The 22,204-nt window shown below is 39.2% G+C and overlaps 1 protein-coding gene across 1 annotated transcript in view; it reads right to left on the reverse strand.

Annotated features, from left to right (window-relative positions):
- Positions 1-944: 944 nt before the first annotated feature.
- The window catches only part of COL9A1 (collagen type IX alpha 1 chain), an 89,763-nt gene continuing 68,503 nt past the window's right edge, over positions 945-22,204 (reverse strand). Inside the window, exons 29-36 of the mRNA XM_034431973.3 lie at positions 21,687-21,722; positions 21,532-21,576; positions 20,076-20,108; positions 14,293-14,439; positions 12,642-12,696; positions 8,517-8,705; positions 3,914-3,991; positions 945-2,061 (exon numbers count right to left, since the gene is read on the reverse strand). Of these exons, the coding sequence (XP_034287864.2) occupies positions 1,877-2,061; positions 3,914-3,991; positions 8,517-8,705; positions 12,642-12,696; positions 14,293-14,439; positions 20,076-20,108; positions 21,532-21,576; positions 21,687-21,722 (768 nt within the window). The 3' untranslated portion in view covers positions 945-1,876. The remainder of the gene's footprint in view (positions 2,062-3,913; positions 3,992-8,516; positions 8,706-12,641; positions 12,697-14,292; positions 14,440-20,075; positions 20,109-21,531; positions 21,577-21,686; positions 21,723-22,204) is intronic.

A 22,204-nucleotide genomic window follows, 5' to 3' on the forward strand; every position in this document is an offset into this window, starting at 1 on the left:
ACATTGGTGGAGGTACTCAAGGTCCCCTCCATTAAACACTGCCCTCGTGTGGGACATTGGAAGCATGCTTTCTCTAGTGTTGTCCCCAGCCTCAGGAATAGCATTTCCCCAGAGAAAAGAAAAGCCTCCTCCCGCCTAGGATTCCAGAAACCTTGGGAAACCTGGCTTTGGTCCCAGACCTGGGACTGATATTTACTATTTGTTCAATGACCCCTATTTTGCCATCTATTAGATTATTTTAGGCTGGGCTGCCTACGTGAGTCAATGTTTTTAGCTATTTCTATGTTTTCCTACTTTTCTAAGCCACTAGATTCCAGTAGAATTGGCCAGTCAATGAATTTAAATAAACAAACAAACAAATAAAATTCATTTATTCTGGAAGCATAATTTTCATAGGAAGTGGAAGGAAAAATAATTGAGGAACGTAAGAGCTCATCTAAGCTGAGTGAGTTCTATGTTATAAGTAGGTATTAGTCAGCCCACTTTCACCTGACTTTGGTTTTCCAGCACATGAAAATTGGTGTGGAAACTACATATACATGTGTATATATATCTATAATGTTTTCCCCATATCTGCCAAGCAAAATCTGCCAGGCAAAATCAAAGCTTTCTTCTACGTTGGGTTTCGGTTATTTTTCTATCTGTCATCAATCACAGTAGCTGGCACTCGCCACAAACAAATATTTGTACAGACCTTTCTGAATTTATAAGAAATAGCCCAATTACTATGACTGCATTTTGATCATTGGTGTATTTTGTATGCTACTTGTTAAAAAAAAAAGCAATTTGCAGTAGTTTAGCAAATAAATTAGTCTGAACAACCTGGACAATACGAACTTGAGGGATTCATTGGAATAAATTATCAAGAAGGCACAGGTGAAAATAACCACATAATTCATTCTCAACACGCAGAAACTAAACAAAAAGAAACAGGAAAAGTGGTGTTTATTATTTTAAAAGAGTACTTTTATTTTTGAATTGCAAATGACAGCATGTGTTTCATAAAATAGGGATAATTATAAGGGATGTCTGTTTTATGAAAAAATAAAGCTATGCTCAAAATGCATTACAATTTTGGAGGATGTTATATACTTGTTTTGTTTTTTACTACTTCCAATTCTTTTCCAAAAGGGAAATAAAAAATGCTCTTCGTTTTACTTTCATTTACCTTCTATAAAAATGCAAAGGATTAAGTAAGGTTATTTATTTCATTTGTATACAATCAGAGATAAGATATTTATAAATAAATAAACTCAGCTATAAATTTTAACTGTTCTCAAAAGATTAAAAATCCTTTCTCAGTGGTTTAACTTTTAGATGTTTCAAACAGAGCAGAAAACTAAGTTTATTTCACCTGACATATTCCTGGTAAACCTGGCACTGAAACACTATAAATATATATAAACTCCTCAGAAATTAGCACTTTTAAAAACAGTGTGACTACATCTAGATCTCAGGCTACTTATATCACTAAAATGGGCCCTAGGGAGAAAGGAAAGAAATTGGGATAACTTACTATTCCAATGCATTAGACTGTACAAGAGATGGTTGTTATGTACTCTAGAAGTAAGTACTTTAGGAACCTCAAAGAACTAACAGCTGAAAAAACATCTACTGCCTTTCATCATAATTCAAGAAAGAAAAGAAAAGCCACTTGGCATCACTTTGTAAAGCACCATTTTGAAACGTTTAACTGTCTTGTACTGTTTTAGGAAACAGATGGAGGGAACAATCAGAACATTTAGATCTGTCAAGGCCTTGATAAGATTTGCTGTATTTTTTACAGTCTGATTTTTCTAGACTGTTTCTCTTGGCGGTCGGTTGATATCTGCAAATCAAAGATGGCTTCATGTCATTTTGTTCAATGCTATATTTTTCATGGGCCTTTAACATTCTGCCCTCCTTGTAATCCAGCTTCCATGGTACAGGCTGACTGTTCACAATAACCAGGAGGACCTGGAGGGCCAGGAGGACCAGGAACACCAGGGGAACCAGCGGTTCCAGGTGGGCCTCTCTCACCATCTCGCCCATCAGTGCCATAACTGGGCTTGCCGGGTTCTCCTGCAAAGACAAAAACCAGGCCATAAGTTTATAAAAAGCATCTAATATCATTTTGTTGTAGTTTTGAAAGTCTTATTTGCATGGATGGTTGCATCAGCCTCGGTCTCTCCTGTTAATCTAACCCCATGTAGAAGATCCAAAGTATTAGCGGAGGCTTTCTACACAACTGGGTCTTCTGGAAAACTGAATCTCCAAAATCTTAACACAGGATACTTGTTGCTATAGACCAAGGTTGTCAAACTCATGGCCCACAGGCTGGATGCGTCACACACTGGTCACACCCACACCTGGTTTAGCGAAGAGGAAAAAAGTCCCAATACGTTACGTGATGCCGCCGTGACACTGCGAGTTTGATACCCCTGCTATAGACCAATTTTTTTCAAACTTGGCAACTTTAAGGCGTGTGGGCTTCAACTTCAAAAATTCTTCAGCTAACATGCTAGTTAGGAAATTCTGGGAATTGAAGTCTGTGCATCTCAAAACTTTCAAATTTGCTATAGACAGTCATCTTCTGTATGAAAAGGGAGGGTTGGGTTCTAATTTCCCTCCTTTGCTAAACCAATAGGCAATAGGTTTCTTTAATGAGAAAACACTTTCACTATCTGGATTTATTGCACTAGATAAAATGCACACCCAATCATCCTAATTTGTAAGCCATGATCTATGGCTTAGTATGCTCAGGGAACAGAGCCAATTGTAGTTTATTCAGTCAAAAACAGCAAATAATAGTTCATCCCGATATGCAAATATAACATTCAGATCCTTCTTTCCATGAAGGCACACAAAGACACCATAAATGGCTTTTCATAATCTATCTTCATAATGATCTATTGTGCCTGGAATGATCAGTCTGACAAAGGCAGACAAGAAGTTGAAAAGTGACATAGAAAATACGCTGTAACCTGGGAAAAGAAGGGGAAGAATGTCTGCTAGGAAATTAAAGCAATTGAACACATTTTACTTTTGATGCAGAGAAACATAAAGGGGTTATAGTATTTGCAGAATTATTTGTGATCCAGTATTTTAAAAGTTACCATAAAGTTATTTTTATTGTGCCAAATTATTTGTATTTATTTGTATTCTACTGGCCGCTAGAGGGCACTTTTGCTTCAGTTTTGACCAATGAAGACTTTTGCCTCCCCCCTCATTCTCACTATATCCCCAATGCAGTATTCAAAAGCTGAACTTCAAAATGCTGCGCCACCAAAATCAATTTAAAGGATTTGCAAATCCTCACACAATTCATTTTAAGTGGAAACTTATGTTGTATTTTTAATTTCTTCAATACGTGCTTGGTCCTTGTCTCATGCAATTTTGCATACTGTGCAGTTATGACACAACTGAAATTGATTTTAATACTTTTCTTCTATGGCTTCCTGGTTTTCAAGCTGATTTTTTATTGTACTGTAAATCCCCAGTTTTAGCCCACTATGATAAAGGTGTAAAAAGCAGCATGAGAAAAATGATAACAGTTATGTTGCAGGAACCATAACCTAGCTCTAACTGGCTATTTTAAAAGAGGTACACATTGGCAGAGTTGACACATAATATTTAAGCCAAGGTGTTTTAACCAAGGTGTCAGGTGTGGCAGCCCTGAAGATCCAAAGAAACAGATCCTCCAAGGCGGACACCAGGTTTGTTAAAAAATTATGGCCTACCTAGCACTGATTCCTAAATCATAATGTGTCGGTTAACTCATGCTAATCCAAAACAACCCCAATGTGACTTGATATTACATATCAATCAAGTCACCTTTTACAACAGAGGTTTCTAATGTGGGGTAAATGGGGTTTCTAATGTGAAATAGTTTGCTCATTTCTTGGATGACCCAGATACCATTTTCGATACTTACCAGGGAGTCCTGTTGTTCCTGGCAAGCCTTTGGGCCCTTGACCTGGAAGTCCGCTGTCCCCCTTCTCACCTGTGTCACCTAAAATAATTTTTTAAAAAAACCACATTTTATTTTATTTTATTTTATATATATTTCCTACCCCCTTGCTTCTTTAAAACATTTTTCATGCTACCTGCCATCTTGTTTAAAATTTCCAGTTGGGGGTACAATCAATTGTAGCACATCCTTAAAACTATTAAGAACGAATTAAACAGATTTGCTTGGCTAGAAAATGCCTGTGGAGAAAGTGTCATTGTTGATAAAGTCTCCTCTGTTCTGGTATGGCTTTGATTAAGGAGGTAACTGGGCCAGAGATTAAGGCACCTACGTCCAAAGAAATGTGGGGTTCTGTCGATGCTTTGAAATGTTTACGATGGATGCTTTTATCAAGGCACCTGGAAAAGGCCTTGAGAACAGACCTTTTTTTTTTTATTTCCAATTTATATACCGCCCTTCTCCCTGAGGACTCAGGGCGGTGTACAGCCAGAATTAAGAACATGAAATACAAATATTAAAAAACAGTTAAAATATATATAAATTTGGCCCAAAAATTAAAAATCACAAACCAATTTAAAACTTTTAAAAATTTCTTCTTAAACCAGCCCGGCTTGCTGGAAAAAGTGGGTTTTAAGGGCACGGCGGAAGGCACTGAGACCTTAAAGCTTGGTGCACTTTCAGATATATCCACTTCTAGCTACTGTATTTACAGCTTTAAAAATAATTATTTAAATTATTTAAAAATAAGTCCTAGTACCTTGAATTTAGCTTAGAAGTGAATAAACTGGCTAATCTATATGGTCAAATGCAGGCCTCTAGTCATGTTAATAATACCAGAGAGTTTTAAGAATACTGCAAACTGAAATAGACCTATTTTCTAATTCCAAGACTTTGATTATTTTTTTCCAGTCAGTTTTACTTTCCATTAAACCAAGCCCCTTTTTTCTATCTCATGATTTCTAAGAGTGCCTACGTTCCATTGCAATTAGTAAATGTGAGGTTTCTATGCCTTACATCCTATTAAGCGTAAAGGATGCTTTGATTTTTATCCGGAATAGTTAAGCAATACCAGAGGAATGTAAGTTCACTTTGAAACAGCTGATCCTGCAGATCTTCAGTTCCCTGCAATGCTGACAACCAGAAAAGGCCATTTGGTTCATTAAATCAGAATAGTTTTGTTTAGCTGTGGGAGACATTACAGAGAAGCACGTTTTTTTTTCCTTTCTTTTTCTAGTATTCAGCATGGAGGCTGTCCTGATGGGATCTCGGCATCCTTCCTGAGGCTGCGACTTTGCCTGATTTAGAATTTCCTTCCTCCTGGCTTGCATTGGAGAATTGCCTAGATACAGACTGAACTGTCATTAGAAGGAATGCTGCTAAAACATTATAGATTTTATTATATAATCTATGGACCACTCTTGGCAGGCCACATTCTCCCAGAAGCTTTACATTTCTCACCTATTCCTGTTTTTTTTTTTTTTTTTTGTTAACTGTGAGATATAAAATGCAGACTTTGCATTCTTCTTTTGTGCAGGTTAATTAGCTGCTGTTATCATGCTTTATTTTGCACATTCATTCCCATTCTTCTTCTTTTAGGTATAACATGCTTTTTAGGTGCTGATTACTGTGTGCCAGTGTAATTATCTTGTAGGGTTGTCAGACAGCAAGCTATTTTGGTCTAAAGCTTTGCTAATTTTCACTTCCTCTCTCTCCTTTTTAGCCACCTCTGATCTTTGAGCAAGAAAACTATTTCACAGAATTAGTTTTCTCCAGCAGACGTATGTTCATATTAAACCTGGACTGTGGTTTACTCGAAAACCATATGCTATTTGTCATGCCACTGCATGGTACCTTCGGAAATGTTTATAGCAGCATGACAAATTTTACTGAGTGGATAAAATACGAAGTTGCACCCTAAGCTACGAACCAGTATATGCAAACCTGGTTGAGAATCACCAGACCTGATGAACATCTACCCTGAGTAGATCATCAGGAATTAATTGCATCCATTGCAGGCATCAGTTTTGTACCCTTGCAGCCAAACATCCTTCAGATTACATTAGGGAAATAGAGTATTATATGCATAATAATGACATTGCTCTTTATCTGCCAGATGAGCTCACTCAACAGCTGACTAAGGATCAGAACACTCACCTCGGATTTTGGAAAATAACACATATTGAAATGCAGGGTAAAGCAAATTACACTCCCACCCACCCACCCACTCCCCCAAATCCCAATTTGCTCAGGATCAAAAATAACCTATCTTGCCCAAATCTTTCCTTTCCCATTGTTCTGATTAGAGCTAAAAATATTATCAAGATGCCCCATCTGCAATGATCTGGATTAGATGCTACCTCTTCTGCCTATTCCAATGACTGATGCTTCATATTTGTAAAGCTGCGGAATTTTTGTTTGTTCTAGAACAGACAGGCTAATGAAAAAGAATGGAAGTCGTAAGGTTAGCACAGGTTTTACTTGATGAAAGAAATCCACCTCAGGGGCACTTTAGAAATGCAAATCGTTTAAAGAACTCTGAATGAACTGGAGTGCAGATCAGTGGTGGGTTCCTCCCGGTTCGGCCAAGCCGGTAGCGGTGACGATATGATGTCACCAAACCGGTTCTCCCCCCCCGTCCTCCCCCCCACCCCCCCACCCCCCCACGTTATTCTTACCTTTTATTTGGTCCCACCCCCAATCTATTGCTGCCTCCTGAGTCCCAGCTGATGACTAGAGGGGAAAAAAACTGTTTAAACTCTTGCCGCAGGGCTTCAAAGGGCCGTCCTACAGCTGATCAGTGTTAAAAGCAAACAAATGAGTCAGGTTGTAAGTGCGAGGACTTGGTCATAAGTGCGAGGACCTTCCAGAAATGACTCTGACCAGCTAGCCACGCCCACCTAGTCACATGACCTCCAAGCCACACCCACGAAATAAGCCACGCCCACAGAACCAGTAGTAAAAAAAATTAGAACCCACCCCTGGTGCAGATAGTCCTGAATTTACAACCATAGTTGGGGACCAACTGTTGAGGCAGTTGTAAAAGGGTTTCCTACCTGAGCAGGGGGTTTGACTAGAAGATCTCCAAAGTCTCTTCCAACTCTGTTATTCTGTTAAAATGAGTCATCATGTGACCAGACCTGATTTTACAACTATTTTTACCATAGCCGTGAACCAAACCTAGCATCCACAATGGATAGTTTTTCCTGTTTTCTGTTGGATAGTGACAAAAAAGATCACGAATCATGATTGCAGCAAATGATTATAAATCCAATCCAGTTGCCAAGTGCTTAAATTGCAATCATGTGACCATGGGGGTAGTGCGACAGTCATAAGTGTGAATACCAGGGGTGGGTTCTAAATTTTTTTACTACCTGTGGGCGTGGCTTATTTGGTGGGCGTGGCTTGGTGGTCATGTGACAATTATTTAGGATTTAGCAGAGGTACTGGTCTACCAGGCTTTTAACTGCTTGCAGAGCTGTACCGATCTACCCATTTATTTTTGCAGGCACTGATCTACTCATGTATTTTTGCAGGCACCGGTCTACTCATTTGCTTTCTTTTAACACTGATCAGTTGTAGGGCGGCCCTTTGAAGCCCTGCAGCAAGAGTTTAAACAGTTTTTTCCCCTCTAGCCATCAGCTGGGACTCAGGAGGCAGCAATAGATTGGGGGTGGGGCCAAATAAAAGGTAAGAATAACACGGGGGTGGGGGTGGGGGGGCGGGGGGGCAGGGGGGCAGAACTGGTTCGGTGACATCATATCGTCACCGCTACCGACTCGGCGGAACCGGGCGGAACCGGGAGGAACCCACCACTGGTGAATACAGATTGTAAAGCACTTTCTCCAAAGCCATCATAACTTTCAATCATCATCGTTCAACGCACAGTCATAAAGGGTCCTTGGTGCACTCTGAACTTGGTTGTTTTCTTGCAGACGTTTTATTACCCAAACTAGATAATATTAGCACTGAAGACTAGCACTGATGATGTTACCTAACTTAGGCAATGAAACATCTGCAAGAAAACCACCAAGCTCAGAGTGCACCAAGGACCTCTCATTTCAAACCTGAGCCCTTTTTTATTGGAACAAGTATTCTTTTTTATTGGAACAGTCATGAGTCGGGAACTATTGATACTGAAGTAAACATAGCTTTTTAAAATTACCTCATATTCCTTCCTCGAGTCAAATGTAAAAAGAAATATTTTTCATATTTCATGCAATCCCAGTAGTAGCATACATTTGTAGGGAGGAGGGTGTGAAAACAACCAAGATGGCAGATACTGCATTATGATGCAAACTTTGCCCTTTGGAAATGCATTAGGATTGCATGTCCATACAAAAGGAGTTTGCAGCACAACACAATGTTTACCATGATGCCTTCTTCAACCTCTTCCCTGCAGCTAAACCCAGAAAAATGAATAAAGTTGAATCTAGGTCCGTGCATTTAATGGAGAATCAAATAACTGGATTCCATAAAATATAATAAACAAGTAACAACAACAACATCAACAACAACAACAACAACAACAATATATCTGATGCACAAAGCAATATTCTGAATTTCTCACCTTTGGGACCTTTCGGCCCAATGTCACCAGGAGGGCCTTTAAGACCAGGCAATCCACGGGATCCAGCCTGTCCTGGGAAGCCACTGTCTCCTGGAAGTCCAGGGGAGCCAGGTGGGCCAGGTGGGCCTGGGATGCCAGGAGCCCCAAATTCAGGCCTCCGAAGACTAGCAGCCATCTGCACCAATTGTTCTGCTCAATGAAAAGAATGAACTGTTGATGTTCATGCAGACCACTTCCACGCCATCACCTTCTCCCCTCTGCCTTCTCTCTTAAGCAGTTTGCAAACAAGCTACAAACTTATCTTCATTTTGTGATTCATGAAGCAAACTATATCATTCATTTAATGTGAATCGCTGCAAATGTTATGGCAAAATAAAAACTAAAGTCCTCCCTCTCCTCACAAAAAGGGAGGAAAAAGAAAATGAAGAAAACCAAATAGTCTAGTATTTGGCATAAGGCTCCTCTCCTGCTTAAAAAGGGGGGAAGGGGATATACGTGTCAGTCCTCTTGAGCTGAGGGGTGAGAAGAGCTACATGGACTGTTTCTCTGCAAAAGAAAATATGGATGTTACAGCAGAAAGCTGAACTAGAGATAAATTAGCTCAGTTTTCTAATAGCAATAGCAGTAACACTTTAGACTTATATACCACCACTCTCTGAGCTGTTTACAATGTCAGCATATTACCCCCAACAATTTAGATCCTGATTTTACCAACCACTGGAAGGATGGAAGGCTAAATCAATCTTGAGCCAGTCAGGATCGAACTCCTGGCTATGGGCAGAGTTAGCTTGCAATTCTGCATTCTGATCATTACACCATCATGGTTCCTGGCATTTTTGGAATTGCAAAACTCCACATCTGATTTCAAAATGGTGGAAACCATTGGTATATAAGTTTCCTAAATTCATGATAATCTATTACTATGAAATTTGCTATTGTTATAAACTGGTTGATGGTATACAAATTATTGCTGGTTGTTCATGTAGCAAGAAGTCAAGTTTGAAGAGATTTGCTGTGAGAGTGAAATTAAGGCTTCCTGTTGTGGCCCCGCCCTCTGAGCCTGTCCCATCGGAGGAAGAAAGCTCCGAGCATGAGGAAGAGGAGTCAGCCAGGCCTCCCTCTCCAGGCCCCTCCCCTCTGGCACTGTCTCAGGTGCCGGCCGAGGGAGAGGAGATTAGCAGGGAGACAGGTGTCTCGGATGAGAGTGAAGGAGAGACATCATTCCTGGACGCACGCCTCCGAAGGCGTGATAAACGATTGCAGCAGCTCAGGAGGCGTGCTAGGGATTAGAACTGAGTCACTGGACCATAGTTTTCTGTTTTCTGTGGAAATAAAAGCACTTGGCAGACGGTGTGTATATCGCTGCCAAGTTGGAGATAAAGACCTGGGTGTGTTCCAAGTGCTTCCTTAACCCTCGGCTGGCTGTGTTTGTGTGTGTGTGTGGACGGGGACAGATCACTTCCCTTCAGAGAGGGCCTTATTTAAAACAGCTGAATCCCCACTTCAGAATCTGGGATCCTAGAAGGGCAAAGTTTCATGGTCCCTTCTCCCTCAGCAGGGAGGGAAGAGGTCAGTCTGGTAAAGTAGAGGTAAAGTAGGAAGAGGTAAGGTAACTATTAAGGCAAGTCTCCCATCTAGCAATTGATGTGCCCCTTCCCCATGAAAAATCAAGTTCCATCTAGTAGATTTTTGCCTTCCAGTTCTGAGACTGTTGTGAGGTCAATCCTGTGACACTGACCCTACATGATCTCAGGACTTTCTGACCACAAGGGAGCACTAGGCAGTAAGTAAATATTTGCTCTGTATTCCTTTTTTGTCTGTCATTCTGATTGACGGATTGCTAATCTGAGGTCACTTCTTTTGGCCTTTCTTCCCAGGCATGGAGCACCTCCTGGTAAGACATAGCTTGCTAGGTGCTAGGCTTTGCTATCCCTATGATCTATTTCTGGTAAATAGATCTCCTTTCAGTCATAATAATAAAACTTACTTCACTACTCTGAGAGAGTGGGAGAATGAGAGAGAGATAATGCTTCCATCTGCAAGAGAGAAAGCATTCTGGCATTGCTATTTGGCAATGGCAGAGATTGAAAATCCAGGATCTTCTGCATGGAAATAGGTGCTCTGGCCCCAAGCTGCAGCCTTTACATTTTAGAATAATTGATACTGACAAGGGAGAAGGAAACATTTATCTTGGTAGCAAAGGCATATTGAAACAGGAAATGAATGTGGTCCTCTGTTGGGCAATTTAAAAAATAGTTGCACTGAGAAGGCTACAAATTAAATCACAAAGAGCAATAAAGCCTCTTAAACTTCAGAAATACAACATTGTAACATCCCAGCAGATCTCAGTAGCAGCCCCTGGCAAGCTATTTTTCCACAATAATAAATCCCAAACCACAAGTATAATAACGCACAAAGCAAGAATCAAATCGATGCTGGTAACATGTTTATGTATATTAATAACTGAAGGAGCAGAGTTCTTATTATCTGCTCATTATATATACAATCAGAGAAAAATTGCTTGTTCTGGACTTCCAATTTTTATGAACTGTTGTACTTGACACAAACATTTGAAATCTTTACCTATGTTTTTGCAAAAGGAACTCCATAAAATGCAGCACTAGGTAAAAGCAATGAGCTAACATTATTTATGATTAATAGATGAGTAATATCAGTAGAACTTAAAAAAAGAAGATCTTTTATTTAACCCATATTCCTGTTTACTGGAATAACCTTACTGTATACCCTATGCTAAGGTCCTAAGGTTGAACCAATCAATTTCTCTTGCAAACCCAGAAAACATCCTGAGAAACAGGTCACTAATTTATCTAGGTTTGACTGCTAGTTTCAGATTAGAGTTTTTCTTAGCCTCCCTAGAGATTTTGGGGTTGGATTTGCAAATATTTGGATGCAATGTATATGTTATGTCCTTTTTTCAGTGATCTGACACCCACCGTAGCAAGAAAGAACAAATGATTATTTAGCAGTTCAAAATATAATCCTATTAGTTAAAAAAAAAAACCAATTACAAAACCTATTTTCCATGAAGAAAATTTCCATGGTGAATATCTATGTGTGGGAGTGTGTGTGTGTGTGTGTGTGTGTGTGTGTGTGAGAGAGAGAGAGAGAGAGAGAGAGAGAGAGAGAGAGAGAGAGAGAGAGAGAGAGAGAGAGAGATATCTAGAAGTTTAGATATGAGTTTCTTGAAGAAGAGTTTAATTTTCTCTTAAGAAATGAATTGCTATGATTGACTCCTTTTTTAAAACTACATCTTTCCAAAAATCCCAATTCTGATGCCAAAATTGTGTTCAATAGTGTAAATAGTTTAGTGCCTTGATCACTTTCTTTCTGCTCCCTCACCAAGTAAGGTTCAGTGTGTTACAAGAGATGTACATAGATAAGGCTGCATTTAGGGTTATCTTTTTAAAGAGATTCTCATTTTTTTAATCTTCTCAGCAAATTTAGAAAAGCATATGCTGTATGTGCTGGTACCATGTACTAGACCTCATGACATCCAAAAAACTCCATCTAAAATTGAAACTTTGCATTGGCATTGTTATAAATCAGTCACACTTATTTTTTTTAAAAAAATAGTCCTTTCCCTTAGTCCTGATTTTCCATGAACATGGAAGAACATACCTAAAAAGGCATTCTGGAAAAATCAAAAGTTCACGGTTATTACAAAATGTCAAAATGCCTAATAAATCAGTGCCTTCCTCTGTAGATTAGTTGCGTTTGGAATTAATTCCGTTTATTACGATATTTATTTCCTGCCTTATTCTTGAGATCTGTATAGTACCTGGTGGGGTAAAACATACCTTGCTGTTTTATCTACACAATAGCCCTGTGAAATATCTTGGGTTGTGTGAGAGTTGATTGGACTTGAATCATGATAGAGGAAGAGACCTTGAATCTGAGTTTGCAAACCCAGATCTGCACTTCAGCTGTTATAGTTAGTAACTCCCACTGGATTTCAAAAACTGGCACAAGACAATGCTGGGTGAAATGAATGCAAGAGCTGACAAAACAAAACATACGCACATGATATTGTAGAGTTAACTAGGAAAATAATATACTCATGAGCAAACCTTAAGAATATAAGGTAAGTAGAGTGTTTTTATTTACCTTGTATTACTCTCATGCAAACCTGTTTAATATGCAAATCAGTTGGCTCTCTGCCCTGAAAGAAATACAACATTAAAATAACATAGTGATTGTGTGTGGATAGAGTAGATGGGAATATGAGCAGCAAAGAGAACAATTCTGCAGCTGCAAGCATATTTTCAAGCCTGCAGATTGAAGCAATTCCAATAATATAAGGAGCAGAAATCCAAGAATAAGAATATAGGCCACAACATGCATTAAGGTCTCAACTATAGGAGGCTGGTGAGTCCTTTATGCTGCTTCCTGGCACCTTACTTCAAAAATGAGACAATCGGAAGAAGTTGGAAACTGAGCATGTGGAGCATGAGAGGCAAGAAGGAATAACCCATAGACCCTGACACATCACCTGAATAGAAAACTCTGCTTCTCAGCCTCTTGCCTTAGAGTTGCAGGCTCAAGTTCATTATCACACAAATCCAAGTGCAGTTTACCAGTTTACCAAAAAAGCACCTTCAAGGATAAATATCAGCAAGGGACAATTTGAAAACTGAAGTGCATAGGGGTCGAAGAACGGTTATTTTTTCCAATGAAAATAAGTGCAATGACTCTGCACTTCTTAGACTGTGAAGTAGGACCCTTTTCAATAGGAATTGTATTACTCCCAGCCTAGGATTAATTCTCAAAGGTGGAATTGCCTGCCCTGTTCACTGTATGGTTTAGTTCTACCTGCTCTTTGCTGCTGCCTACACAAAGTTATTGAATATGTATTTCATTAGGAGTTCCAATTGTTTTCCAAAACCCTATGCTTCTGTGTGCAAACTCAGCTGAAAGAATAGTGTTAAGGCTGGCATCTTAGATACTTTCAATTGTAGAGGATCCAGAACCCTAAAGATTCACAATGAACCTATTAGAAATATAGGCCCTCAATTGGGACTGCAACTGGGGCAGGTCAAGTTTCCCTGGAGAGGTGGGGAGAGTCACCTTCAAGATCGGTGGAAAACACAAATCATTTATGAGCCTTGAGATCCATCTGGAGCAGTAGTGGGTTTCAATTCCTGGTGTTACGGGTTCGCTACCGGGAGTGCGCAGGAGCGCATGTGTGCTTTGCGTGCGGCACTTCTGTGCATACGTAGAAGGTTCTGTGCATGCACAGAATGTTTTTGATGACATCTGGGCAGGTGGGCGGAGCCTCCCGCTGCCGCCGCTACCGGTTCACCCAAACCGGGGTGAACCAGTAGCAACCCACCATTGATCTGGAGACTCTTATAGACCCAGACAATTGCTTCCCTTTCAGACTTTTTCTTCAAAGTTTTGAAATGTATCGGCAGTGTAAGGGCCTGTTAGAACCCCTTGCCCAGAATGCAGAAGGCCTCTGGAAGTAATAATCTCTATGCTCTGTTAAGGTTTTGGGCAAAAAAAGGAGATCTTCGTCCCTCTTGCATTTTGTAATGTGCTGCTTCAGCTAGGACAGCACTAGTGTTCCATTCAAACCACTCCACGCAAAGCCAATCAAGTGTCGTGACAGAAAAGATCATCTGAATTCATAGCCGGATAGCCATGCTAGCAAGCCAAGCAGTACGAAATACATTCTTCTTCCCGCATCTATTCTTCTAAGACTAGAATTGCACTTGCCAGGCCAACACTCATATTATAAAAAGAAATTGTTACTCACCGCTGGTCCCTGACTGCCAGGCAGCCCCTGAGACCCTTGTTCCCCTTGCAAACCACGAGGGCCGGGAGGCCCACGAAATCCTTCTATGCCAGGCATGCCACGGTTTCCCTCTGGCCCACGTGAACCAGGTTCACCAAGATTCCCAACCTAACAAAGAAGGGGGCAAGAAGTAAACGGCAGACTCATTTTTTGTGGAAACAACTTTCTACGTAATTAAAAGTTTATCACACCTGACTTCCTGTTTGCTGCTGGCCGCCGCCAGACGTTCCTTAGGGATCGTCAGCTTCCACTGCCTGTTAGAGCCGCCTTCACAACGGAACGGCGGCTCGAAAAAACTCCGTTCCCATGAGGAAACGGAGATAGAGCCGGCAGGGGTGGGTAGAACTCTCTGCAGAGTCCCAAAAGTTTTTCTTTTACTTTTGGGATGGAGCGGATGAGATGCCCCATATCCCCAGCCGTTGCTCCGGGCTTTGGGAGACCTCTGCTAATGCAGAGCCAGGCGTCAAAAGCAAGCTTGCGAATTTGACAGATTACTCAAAGAAAATGTGAGCTGGACCTGTAATACTGAAGCGCAAGTATTTTACTTATCTTTTAAAAATTACTTAAGAGAATAGAGGAAGAGAAAGAGGAAAAAAGTTTCTTTTTAAAATGGCGTCTGCCGCGGCTGGAGAAGAGTTTGAGAGGGAAAGTTCTTCCGTTTTTTATTATTACAATGTAGCGGAATAAATACCACTGGCTACATTTGTAGACAAAACTCCGCTCCTGTTTTTGTTTTTCTCTTTTTTCCCTGGAGGCTTGAGTGTTGCTGGCTGGAAGTCTTTTGTCTTGTTTTTTTTTTTTTTCTTCTTCTAACAAAGCCTGCTTAGGCGGAAACATGGCACTGAGGCTTGTGAAGTCAGACAAACAAATAGGTGGGGGGGATTCCCCCACCAAGAATTTAAAGCAATATGTTTTAACTCTTCAGTCCCAGAAACCTGATTTTAATATAATAGAATTTCTCTTAGAGGAGATTGAAAGAAGGGATGAGATTGTGAATCAGCAACTTGAAAAATTTAAGCAGGAAACTAAGGAATTGGTGAAATCCAAGTTTGACTTTTTGCAGCAAAAAATTTTAAAATTGCCAGAATTCATGATTCGGTTGGATACAAATACTAATTTACTAGAGTCAAAAATGGATGAAATTCAAGATAAATTGGACAATAGAATTCAAAAAATTGAAAATGATTTGTTAAATATTCAGGATTATAGTTCAGAAGAAAAATTTAAAATGGATGCTGACCAAAAGTCTGGTAATGTAGAATATCTGGAACAGAGGATTCAAAAAGAGGTTCTAAAGATACAATATAATTTCACAGAATATGCAATAAGACTTAGAGGTTTGCAGGAAAATAACAGAGATGACTTAAGGAAAATATCTTCTGAATTTCTAGCTGGGATTTTAAAGATTCAACCTGAGGAAGTGTTTTGTAGGATTGACAGAGCTTATCGAATAAACTCTTGGACTGCCAAGCAAAGGCAATTGCCTAGAGATGTGGTAATCTATTTTTCAGATAAAGAAATTAGGAATAAAATTGTGCAAAATTCCTTCAATTCTAATTTGCAATTGTATGGAAGAAAGATTTGGATTTACAAGGAACTCCCACCTAAGATATTAATGGAAAGGAAGAAATTTGGCTTTCTGGTGTCTGAGTTAAAAAGGAGAAATATTCAATTCCGGTGGGACGTCCCAGTTGGTATTATATTGAGATATCAAGGAGAAAGATACCAGTTAAATACTGTTGAAAGGGCGGAAGAATTTTATCAAAATAGGTTGAAAATGAATTTAACGTCTTCAGATATAATACAGGATAAGCAGAAGGAGCTGGAACTAAAGACAGAGACTGTACCAGATAAATTGCCTTTGGATTTATCGGATACCCCAGCTGGATTATCTACAAATTTGAGAGAAGTGCCATCTGATTTTAATGTGATGACTTATCAAGGCAAGGACAAGCATGGAAACCAATTAGAGGATATACAAGGGATAAAAAAGAAATGCGAGACACAAAAAATTAGGATGGAGGTCAAACCCACAAAAAGAAAACAAAAAAAGAAATAGGTTGTACAAAAATAGAAATTTCTAACCCAAGCAACAGTGAAGCCAGTGATTTTAAAATATGAATGATTATGTGAAAACATAGAGGAGGCGACATATTGGTCAATATCATCCTGAGGATAGTGGCAGATCTCTGCATTGCCGTAATTTTGGGACATGGAAAGAGCCTCAAATTGATGGTTTTGAATTATCTATTTTGAAACTTCTTTTTGTGTTGATAAATATATTATAATTATCTTGAATTATAAGGCAAGAGAATCACATTGGGACATGCAGAAGATCGGGTTGTTACCCAATACGATGATGGAAATTAATAATCCTGATGAAACCCACAATTATTATTATATGGAATACAATTATAATGTCACTCGGGTGGTTGTTTTTACTTTTATATATATATGAAGATGTTTACTACTGATGGGGGCAGATATGATTGGAGATCTTGAATAAACTGTTGCATCCGCAAGCTATGTCACCCTATTATGGATGTTGGTTTTAACAATCCAGTGGAAAGACTTCAAGAAGATATTATATGGACTATAAATTTAAAGTTATTGTCTTTTCTTTTTTTTATTTAGATATAATGGAATATATATATATATATATTTTTAAGTAGTGTGGGCAGTGAATTAAAGATATCAAGAATTGTTGTGTATGGTAAATTTGTAAGACAGTGGGTGAATAAGCTAGCTACAGACTGATTAGTTTAAGAAAAGGGATTTTTAAGTGATACATTTAGGGGAGTGGAGGAAATGGATAGAGTGGAATAAATGTTAAATTAGATTTTATGGGGAGCCCGCTTTGAAATGTTATTAAAGTAGGACTTATTGTATAGTTTTAAAGTGGAAGGTGGTTTTGAATTGTTGCAATAATGCATAGATATAAAACACTATTATGCTAAATTAGAGTTATTTTATAATAGTTATAGTATAATGTGTTTGTTTTTTTTTGTTTTGTTTTTTTTCCTCTTCTTCTTTTCTGAAATGTATGGATAAAGGGGGATTTATAATACTTTTAGTAAGTAAAGGTCAGTATTTTGAGGAGGGAGTAAGTAATCTGTTATGAATTAGGGTTTTTTTTTTGTTACGAAGAAGTCACAGGGGGGGAAGGGTGGGGAGGGGGGGTTAGGGAGGGGGGGGAGGGGGGGGAAAAAGGGGGAAAAATTTGTATTTGAAAACCTTTTCAATAAAAAAAAAAAAAAAAAAAAAAAAAAAAAAGTTTATCACACCAGAACCCTGGTTCCTTCTTCATGGCATTTATGTTAACTTTCTTGACACCTTGTTAAATGATAATGTGAGCTTGCTAAATGAGAAGGTTGTTCAATAAACAGACAACAAATGCTGTCTTCTTTTATCTCCTCCAAGGCACAATAAGTTCCAGTGAATCCATAGGTTTAATTCCCAGACATGTGGATTTCCACTATCAGTGATTATGTACCCTTTTCTAAGATGCTATTATGACACCATAACATTTCACATTACTTTTGATCTGAAATTCTAGAAAGTAGTCCTAGGAGGGAGAAATAACGTGGAAATCTGATATGGCACTTTACGTTTCAGTGGCGTTTTTTAAAATTAATATTATTTTGATAGAGGCCTGGTTCTTCTCTTAAACCAGAAAAGAAGCTTCTGCATAGCAAGTAGCATTTGATTTCCCTTGTCCCCACAGGCACCTGTATAGCAAAACATTATTTAAGCAATATGAATCCCCGAAGCAATTTCAAACTCCTGTCTTTGCACAAATCCTATGAATATATTAAATATTTAAAAACAGCTTAACCACCAGAAGGCTATAAACTACAAGGGCGTTTAAGCTCGTCACTTTTGTGTCCTATAAATATCACTGTCGAGGAAAGAAATATTAGAATTTGGTCGTACAAGCATTTGGGATGGTGGCGAGCTATTTCTCTTCTTGGGGAAACAGAAAATTAGGATGGTATTGTTACAAGGTACAGAGGAAGGATGGAAGGATGGGATAGGATAGGATAGGATAGGATAGGATAGGATAGGATAGGATAGGATAGGATAGGATAGGATAGGATAGGATAGGATGGGATGGGATGGGATGGGATGGGTGGGGTGGGGTGGGGTGGGGTGGGACGGGACGGGATGGGACGGAAAAGAAAGGAAAGGAAAGAAGGAAAGGAAAGGAAAGGAAAGGAAAGGAAAGGAAAGGAAAGGAAAGGAAAGGAAAAGAAAGGAAAGATGTAATAAATGGTTGCAACCAACACAGAAGAATTGGCTCGTTGAGTCATATGCACAGATGAAAAGAAAGCCCCTTGGAATGATTATATGGAGAACTGATATGATGAAAATATTCAGTGAGAGCAGTCATTGCAGCAGGTAGGAGAATGTTGTTTTTCAAAATGTAACTCAATTCCACTAAAACATTACATTGTGTATTTCGGAAATTCAATATAGTCCTCTGGTACTCAAACTCTATTAAGCTTGAATGGTTACTGTAGTCCTCTGCCATTCGCAGAAATAAATTGCAAAGCCTCTTTTCCCTTTCTAAACCATCCAGGGCACGTTTTCCCCATTCAGATCATCATATCTGCTTAATCATATATGAACAAATGGCATTCTCTTGCCGCTTTCACTAATTTTCTTCCCTTCATGTAAGTAATAACACGTAACACTTTATAATATGTAACAATATTTCTCCATTAGTCCTCATCAGGAAACCAGGTCTAATGGCTTTCAGAGGAGCTGGATGATTAAACTAACTTTTCATATTCCAGTTTGTTTAAACATCGTTAACTATAATATTCCAGTCCAAACACCACCAAGTCAACAAATGCTGCTCCCACTCCAGACACCACTGACACATGTTGCCCCACATCACGAGAACTGTGGAACCCCTTGAGTTTATCTCAAAAAGACCTTCAGCATCTTTTCATGTTTAATTCAACATGCAAAATAACAAGCTCTATAGCAGAATGTTACCGTGAAGGTAAGAGGGAGTTTAATTTTGCACCTTCCACAGGTTGAAATGAACTGATAATTTGCAAAAGTGGAAGGCAATGTAAGTAACAGGAACCAACTTGAGAAAAATATATATCTCACTATCTCAAAAAAATACAGGGTTCCAAGCAATACATTTCCCTTTGCTTATTTTTGCATGCTAGTAGCCACAATTTTAAAATAACTTTTAAAGTAGATCAGATGTTGCATCCTGATTTGAAATGCAATTGGACACATGGCTAGGTAGAAATTTGAACCGCAGGTAAGGATGCCAAGGATTTAAGCCTTATAGCAGTGATGCTCTGTGCTCTAGAAGGTGTGTAGATCTGGATACACCCTATATAGAAATTGACTTCACAGGTACTGCTTTGCCAATACTTAGTTCTAAATCCTTCCTTTCTTCCCCAGGATTTTTATTTACTTTTATTGTTTACCAATCTCATTTTTACATGCTCGCCCATGGAGGAATGCTCCTCCATTCTACAAATTAGGAAAAGCTACATTTCTCACTTTTGAAAAAAAGTCTCTAGGGAATAATCCACAGTTTTAAAAGGTAGAAAATGGATGGATCATTCCATCTTAGCTTCTTTCCTTGGGGAACTGAATATTTTAACATATTTGTGAAAGCAAACAACTACCCTCTTTTTTCTTTTTCTTTTTTTGTCACATTCTGCTGATTTATTATGTTTTGGATTTTCAGTAACCCTGCAGTTCATCATACTTACAGATCCTTTAGGGCCTGGCAAACCTGCGTCACCCTAACAAAGCAAGATGAATGATGTCAGGTTGGCATAGATATGTGCAGTTTTACATATAATCAATTTCATATTATTCTTTCTACGTATACAGTGTATACAGGTATTACTATAATTACAGGAAAGGAGGATTCTTAGAGGGATGCTTCAAAAGGATGAAAAGCAATAACCACAAATTCCGCAACAGAATACACATTTTAAACTTGAAGTGTTGAGTTGGGCCTTGGATGAGTTTCCGCCTATACAAAAACGTTTATATGTCAAATTCAAGGTATTTTTATTTGGAGCATTCTTGGCCTCGAGGTTATCTTTGCAACAATCAAAAATATGAAACCTAATAAGTTTTTGTATCAGAAACAGCTACCGTAGTGCAGTTAGTACATGTCTTCCCCAATCTTAGCCCTTTCTAGGACTATGGGTTTTGTCAAGCAGAATCCTCAAGCAGGACAGCCATTGATGAGTGAAGGTTCAGGAATGATCATATTCAGTGGGAGATCTTATACAAGAATTGTGGAACTAGCACCTGAGAATAAAGCAATGAAGATTACCTTGTCCTTGAGGGCTGCTAACCTGATTCATGCATTTATTTTTACATGAAGAGGGAAATTTCTTTTCAAAGCTCCCACTTGGGGAGAAGCTCCAGCTAAACAACTCACGTAAGTAAATGAGGTGCTGGTCTGTGGACCAAATCAGCCATGCACTGCTGGGTAGGGAAGAAATCAGTGGTGGGTTGCCCCCGGTTCAGACCGTTTCTATAGAACCGGTAGTAAAACCGGCAGAAGGCTCCGCCCACTGACCCGGGCATCATCAGAAGCGATCTGCATATGCGCAGAAGAGAGCGTGCGCGGGTGAGCGAAGCGCGCACGCGCGGGCACTATGCAAACCGGTAGTAAAGGTAAGTAGAACCCACTCCTGGAAGAGATGTGTTAATGATGGCAGTTTTCAGACTGTCATCAAGTTCAGCAAAGACTGTCAAAGACTTTGTTCTTGTCAATCAAGAACCCAGCTCACGTTTCTTGATTGGGAGAGGGTTATTGGCCTTGTTTTTTGGGGGGGAAGATTACCATAATCTAGTCAGACGGCATTTGCGTCCGTTATCACCATGACGTGTCTTCAATCCTTTTTGGAAGCTGTATCTGGTCGTTTGCGATTACACAATCATATAAATTGAATAAATAATAAATGTGGAAACGGGCAGCTTTGTGACTCTACTGCATCCAGTGTGTTCTATGAATTGCAAATCCCTTCCTAACATTTTGCCACATTACTAAAGGCTTCCTTCATGAAATCTGCAGTGTCTGCAAGAACAATTTCCTTGAACTATTTAGTCACACTAAAAGACACAATAGGTTTTTGGTTTTTTGTTTTTTTTTTGTATTTTAAATCTGAATATTTCCTTTTGAAAGGAGTGAACATTGAGTCTTACAAGGTCGCCTCTTTGTCCAGATTCTCCTTCTCCCCCAGCGGGTCCCTGGGATATAAAAAGACAGACAAGCCTAGATTGTAAATAGGCACCATACACTTTCCAGATTTTTTGGCAAGGTTTGAAAATAAATGGATTGTTCAAGTTTATATACTCACTTGTTCTCCTTTTGGCCCTGGCCCACCAGCTGAACCCTAAATACAAATGAAAAATGAAAAATGCAAAGTCATTTAAATATGGCCTAATAATTAAACAGCGAGTCAGATCTGTATTTAGAAAGTGAAAATGTATGATTTGACTGTTCGGGTGCCCTGCTACCACATCTTAAAATATGAATGGAATATTAATTAAACATTAAAACATAAAAGCATGCTCTATGAATACTTAGCATTTTATCATCTTGATCCACATCCACGTGTTTACACTCTCATGCCCACTGGAATGAAAACTCTTGTGAAAGCAAGGTCCCCATTCAGTTCAAAGGTTGAGGCAGTTCCAAAGGTGGGTTCCTTCGGGCATCTGGAACTGCCCACTTCAACCGGTGTAGAGGGGAAATTCTCTCCAGGAATGTCAGGCAGTTTGAAATGACTGCATTTGCAGAGAATCAATGGTCTAGGGCAGGGGTCTCCAACCTTGACAACTTTAAGCCTGGAGGACTTCAACTACTAGAATTCTT

Source organism: Pantherophis guttatus, chromosome 1, assembly GCF_059756535.1.
Source record: "Pantherophis guttatus breed Tessera chromosome 1, ASM5975653v1, whole genome shotgun sequence".
NCBI lineage: Eukaryota > Metazoa > Chordata > Lepidosauria > Squamata > Colubridae > Pantherophis > Pantherophis guttatus.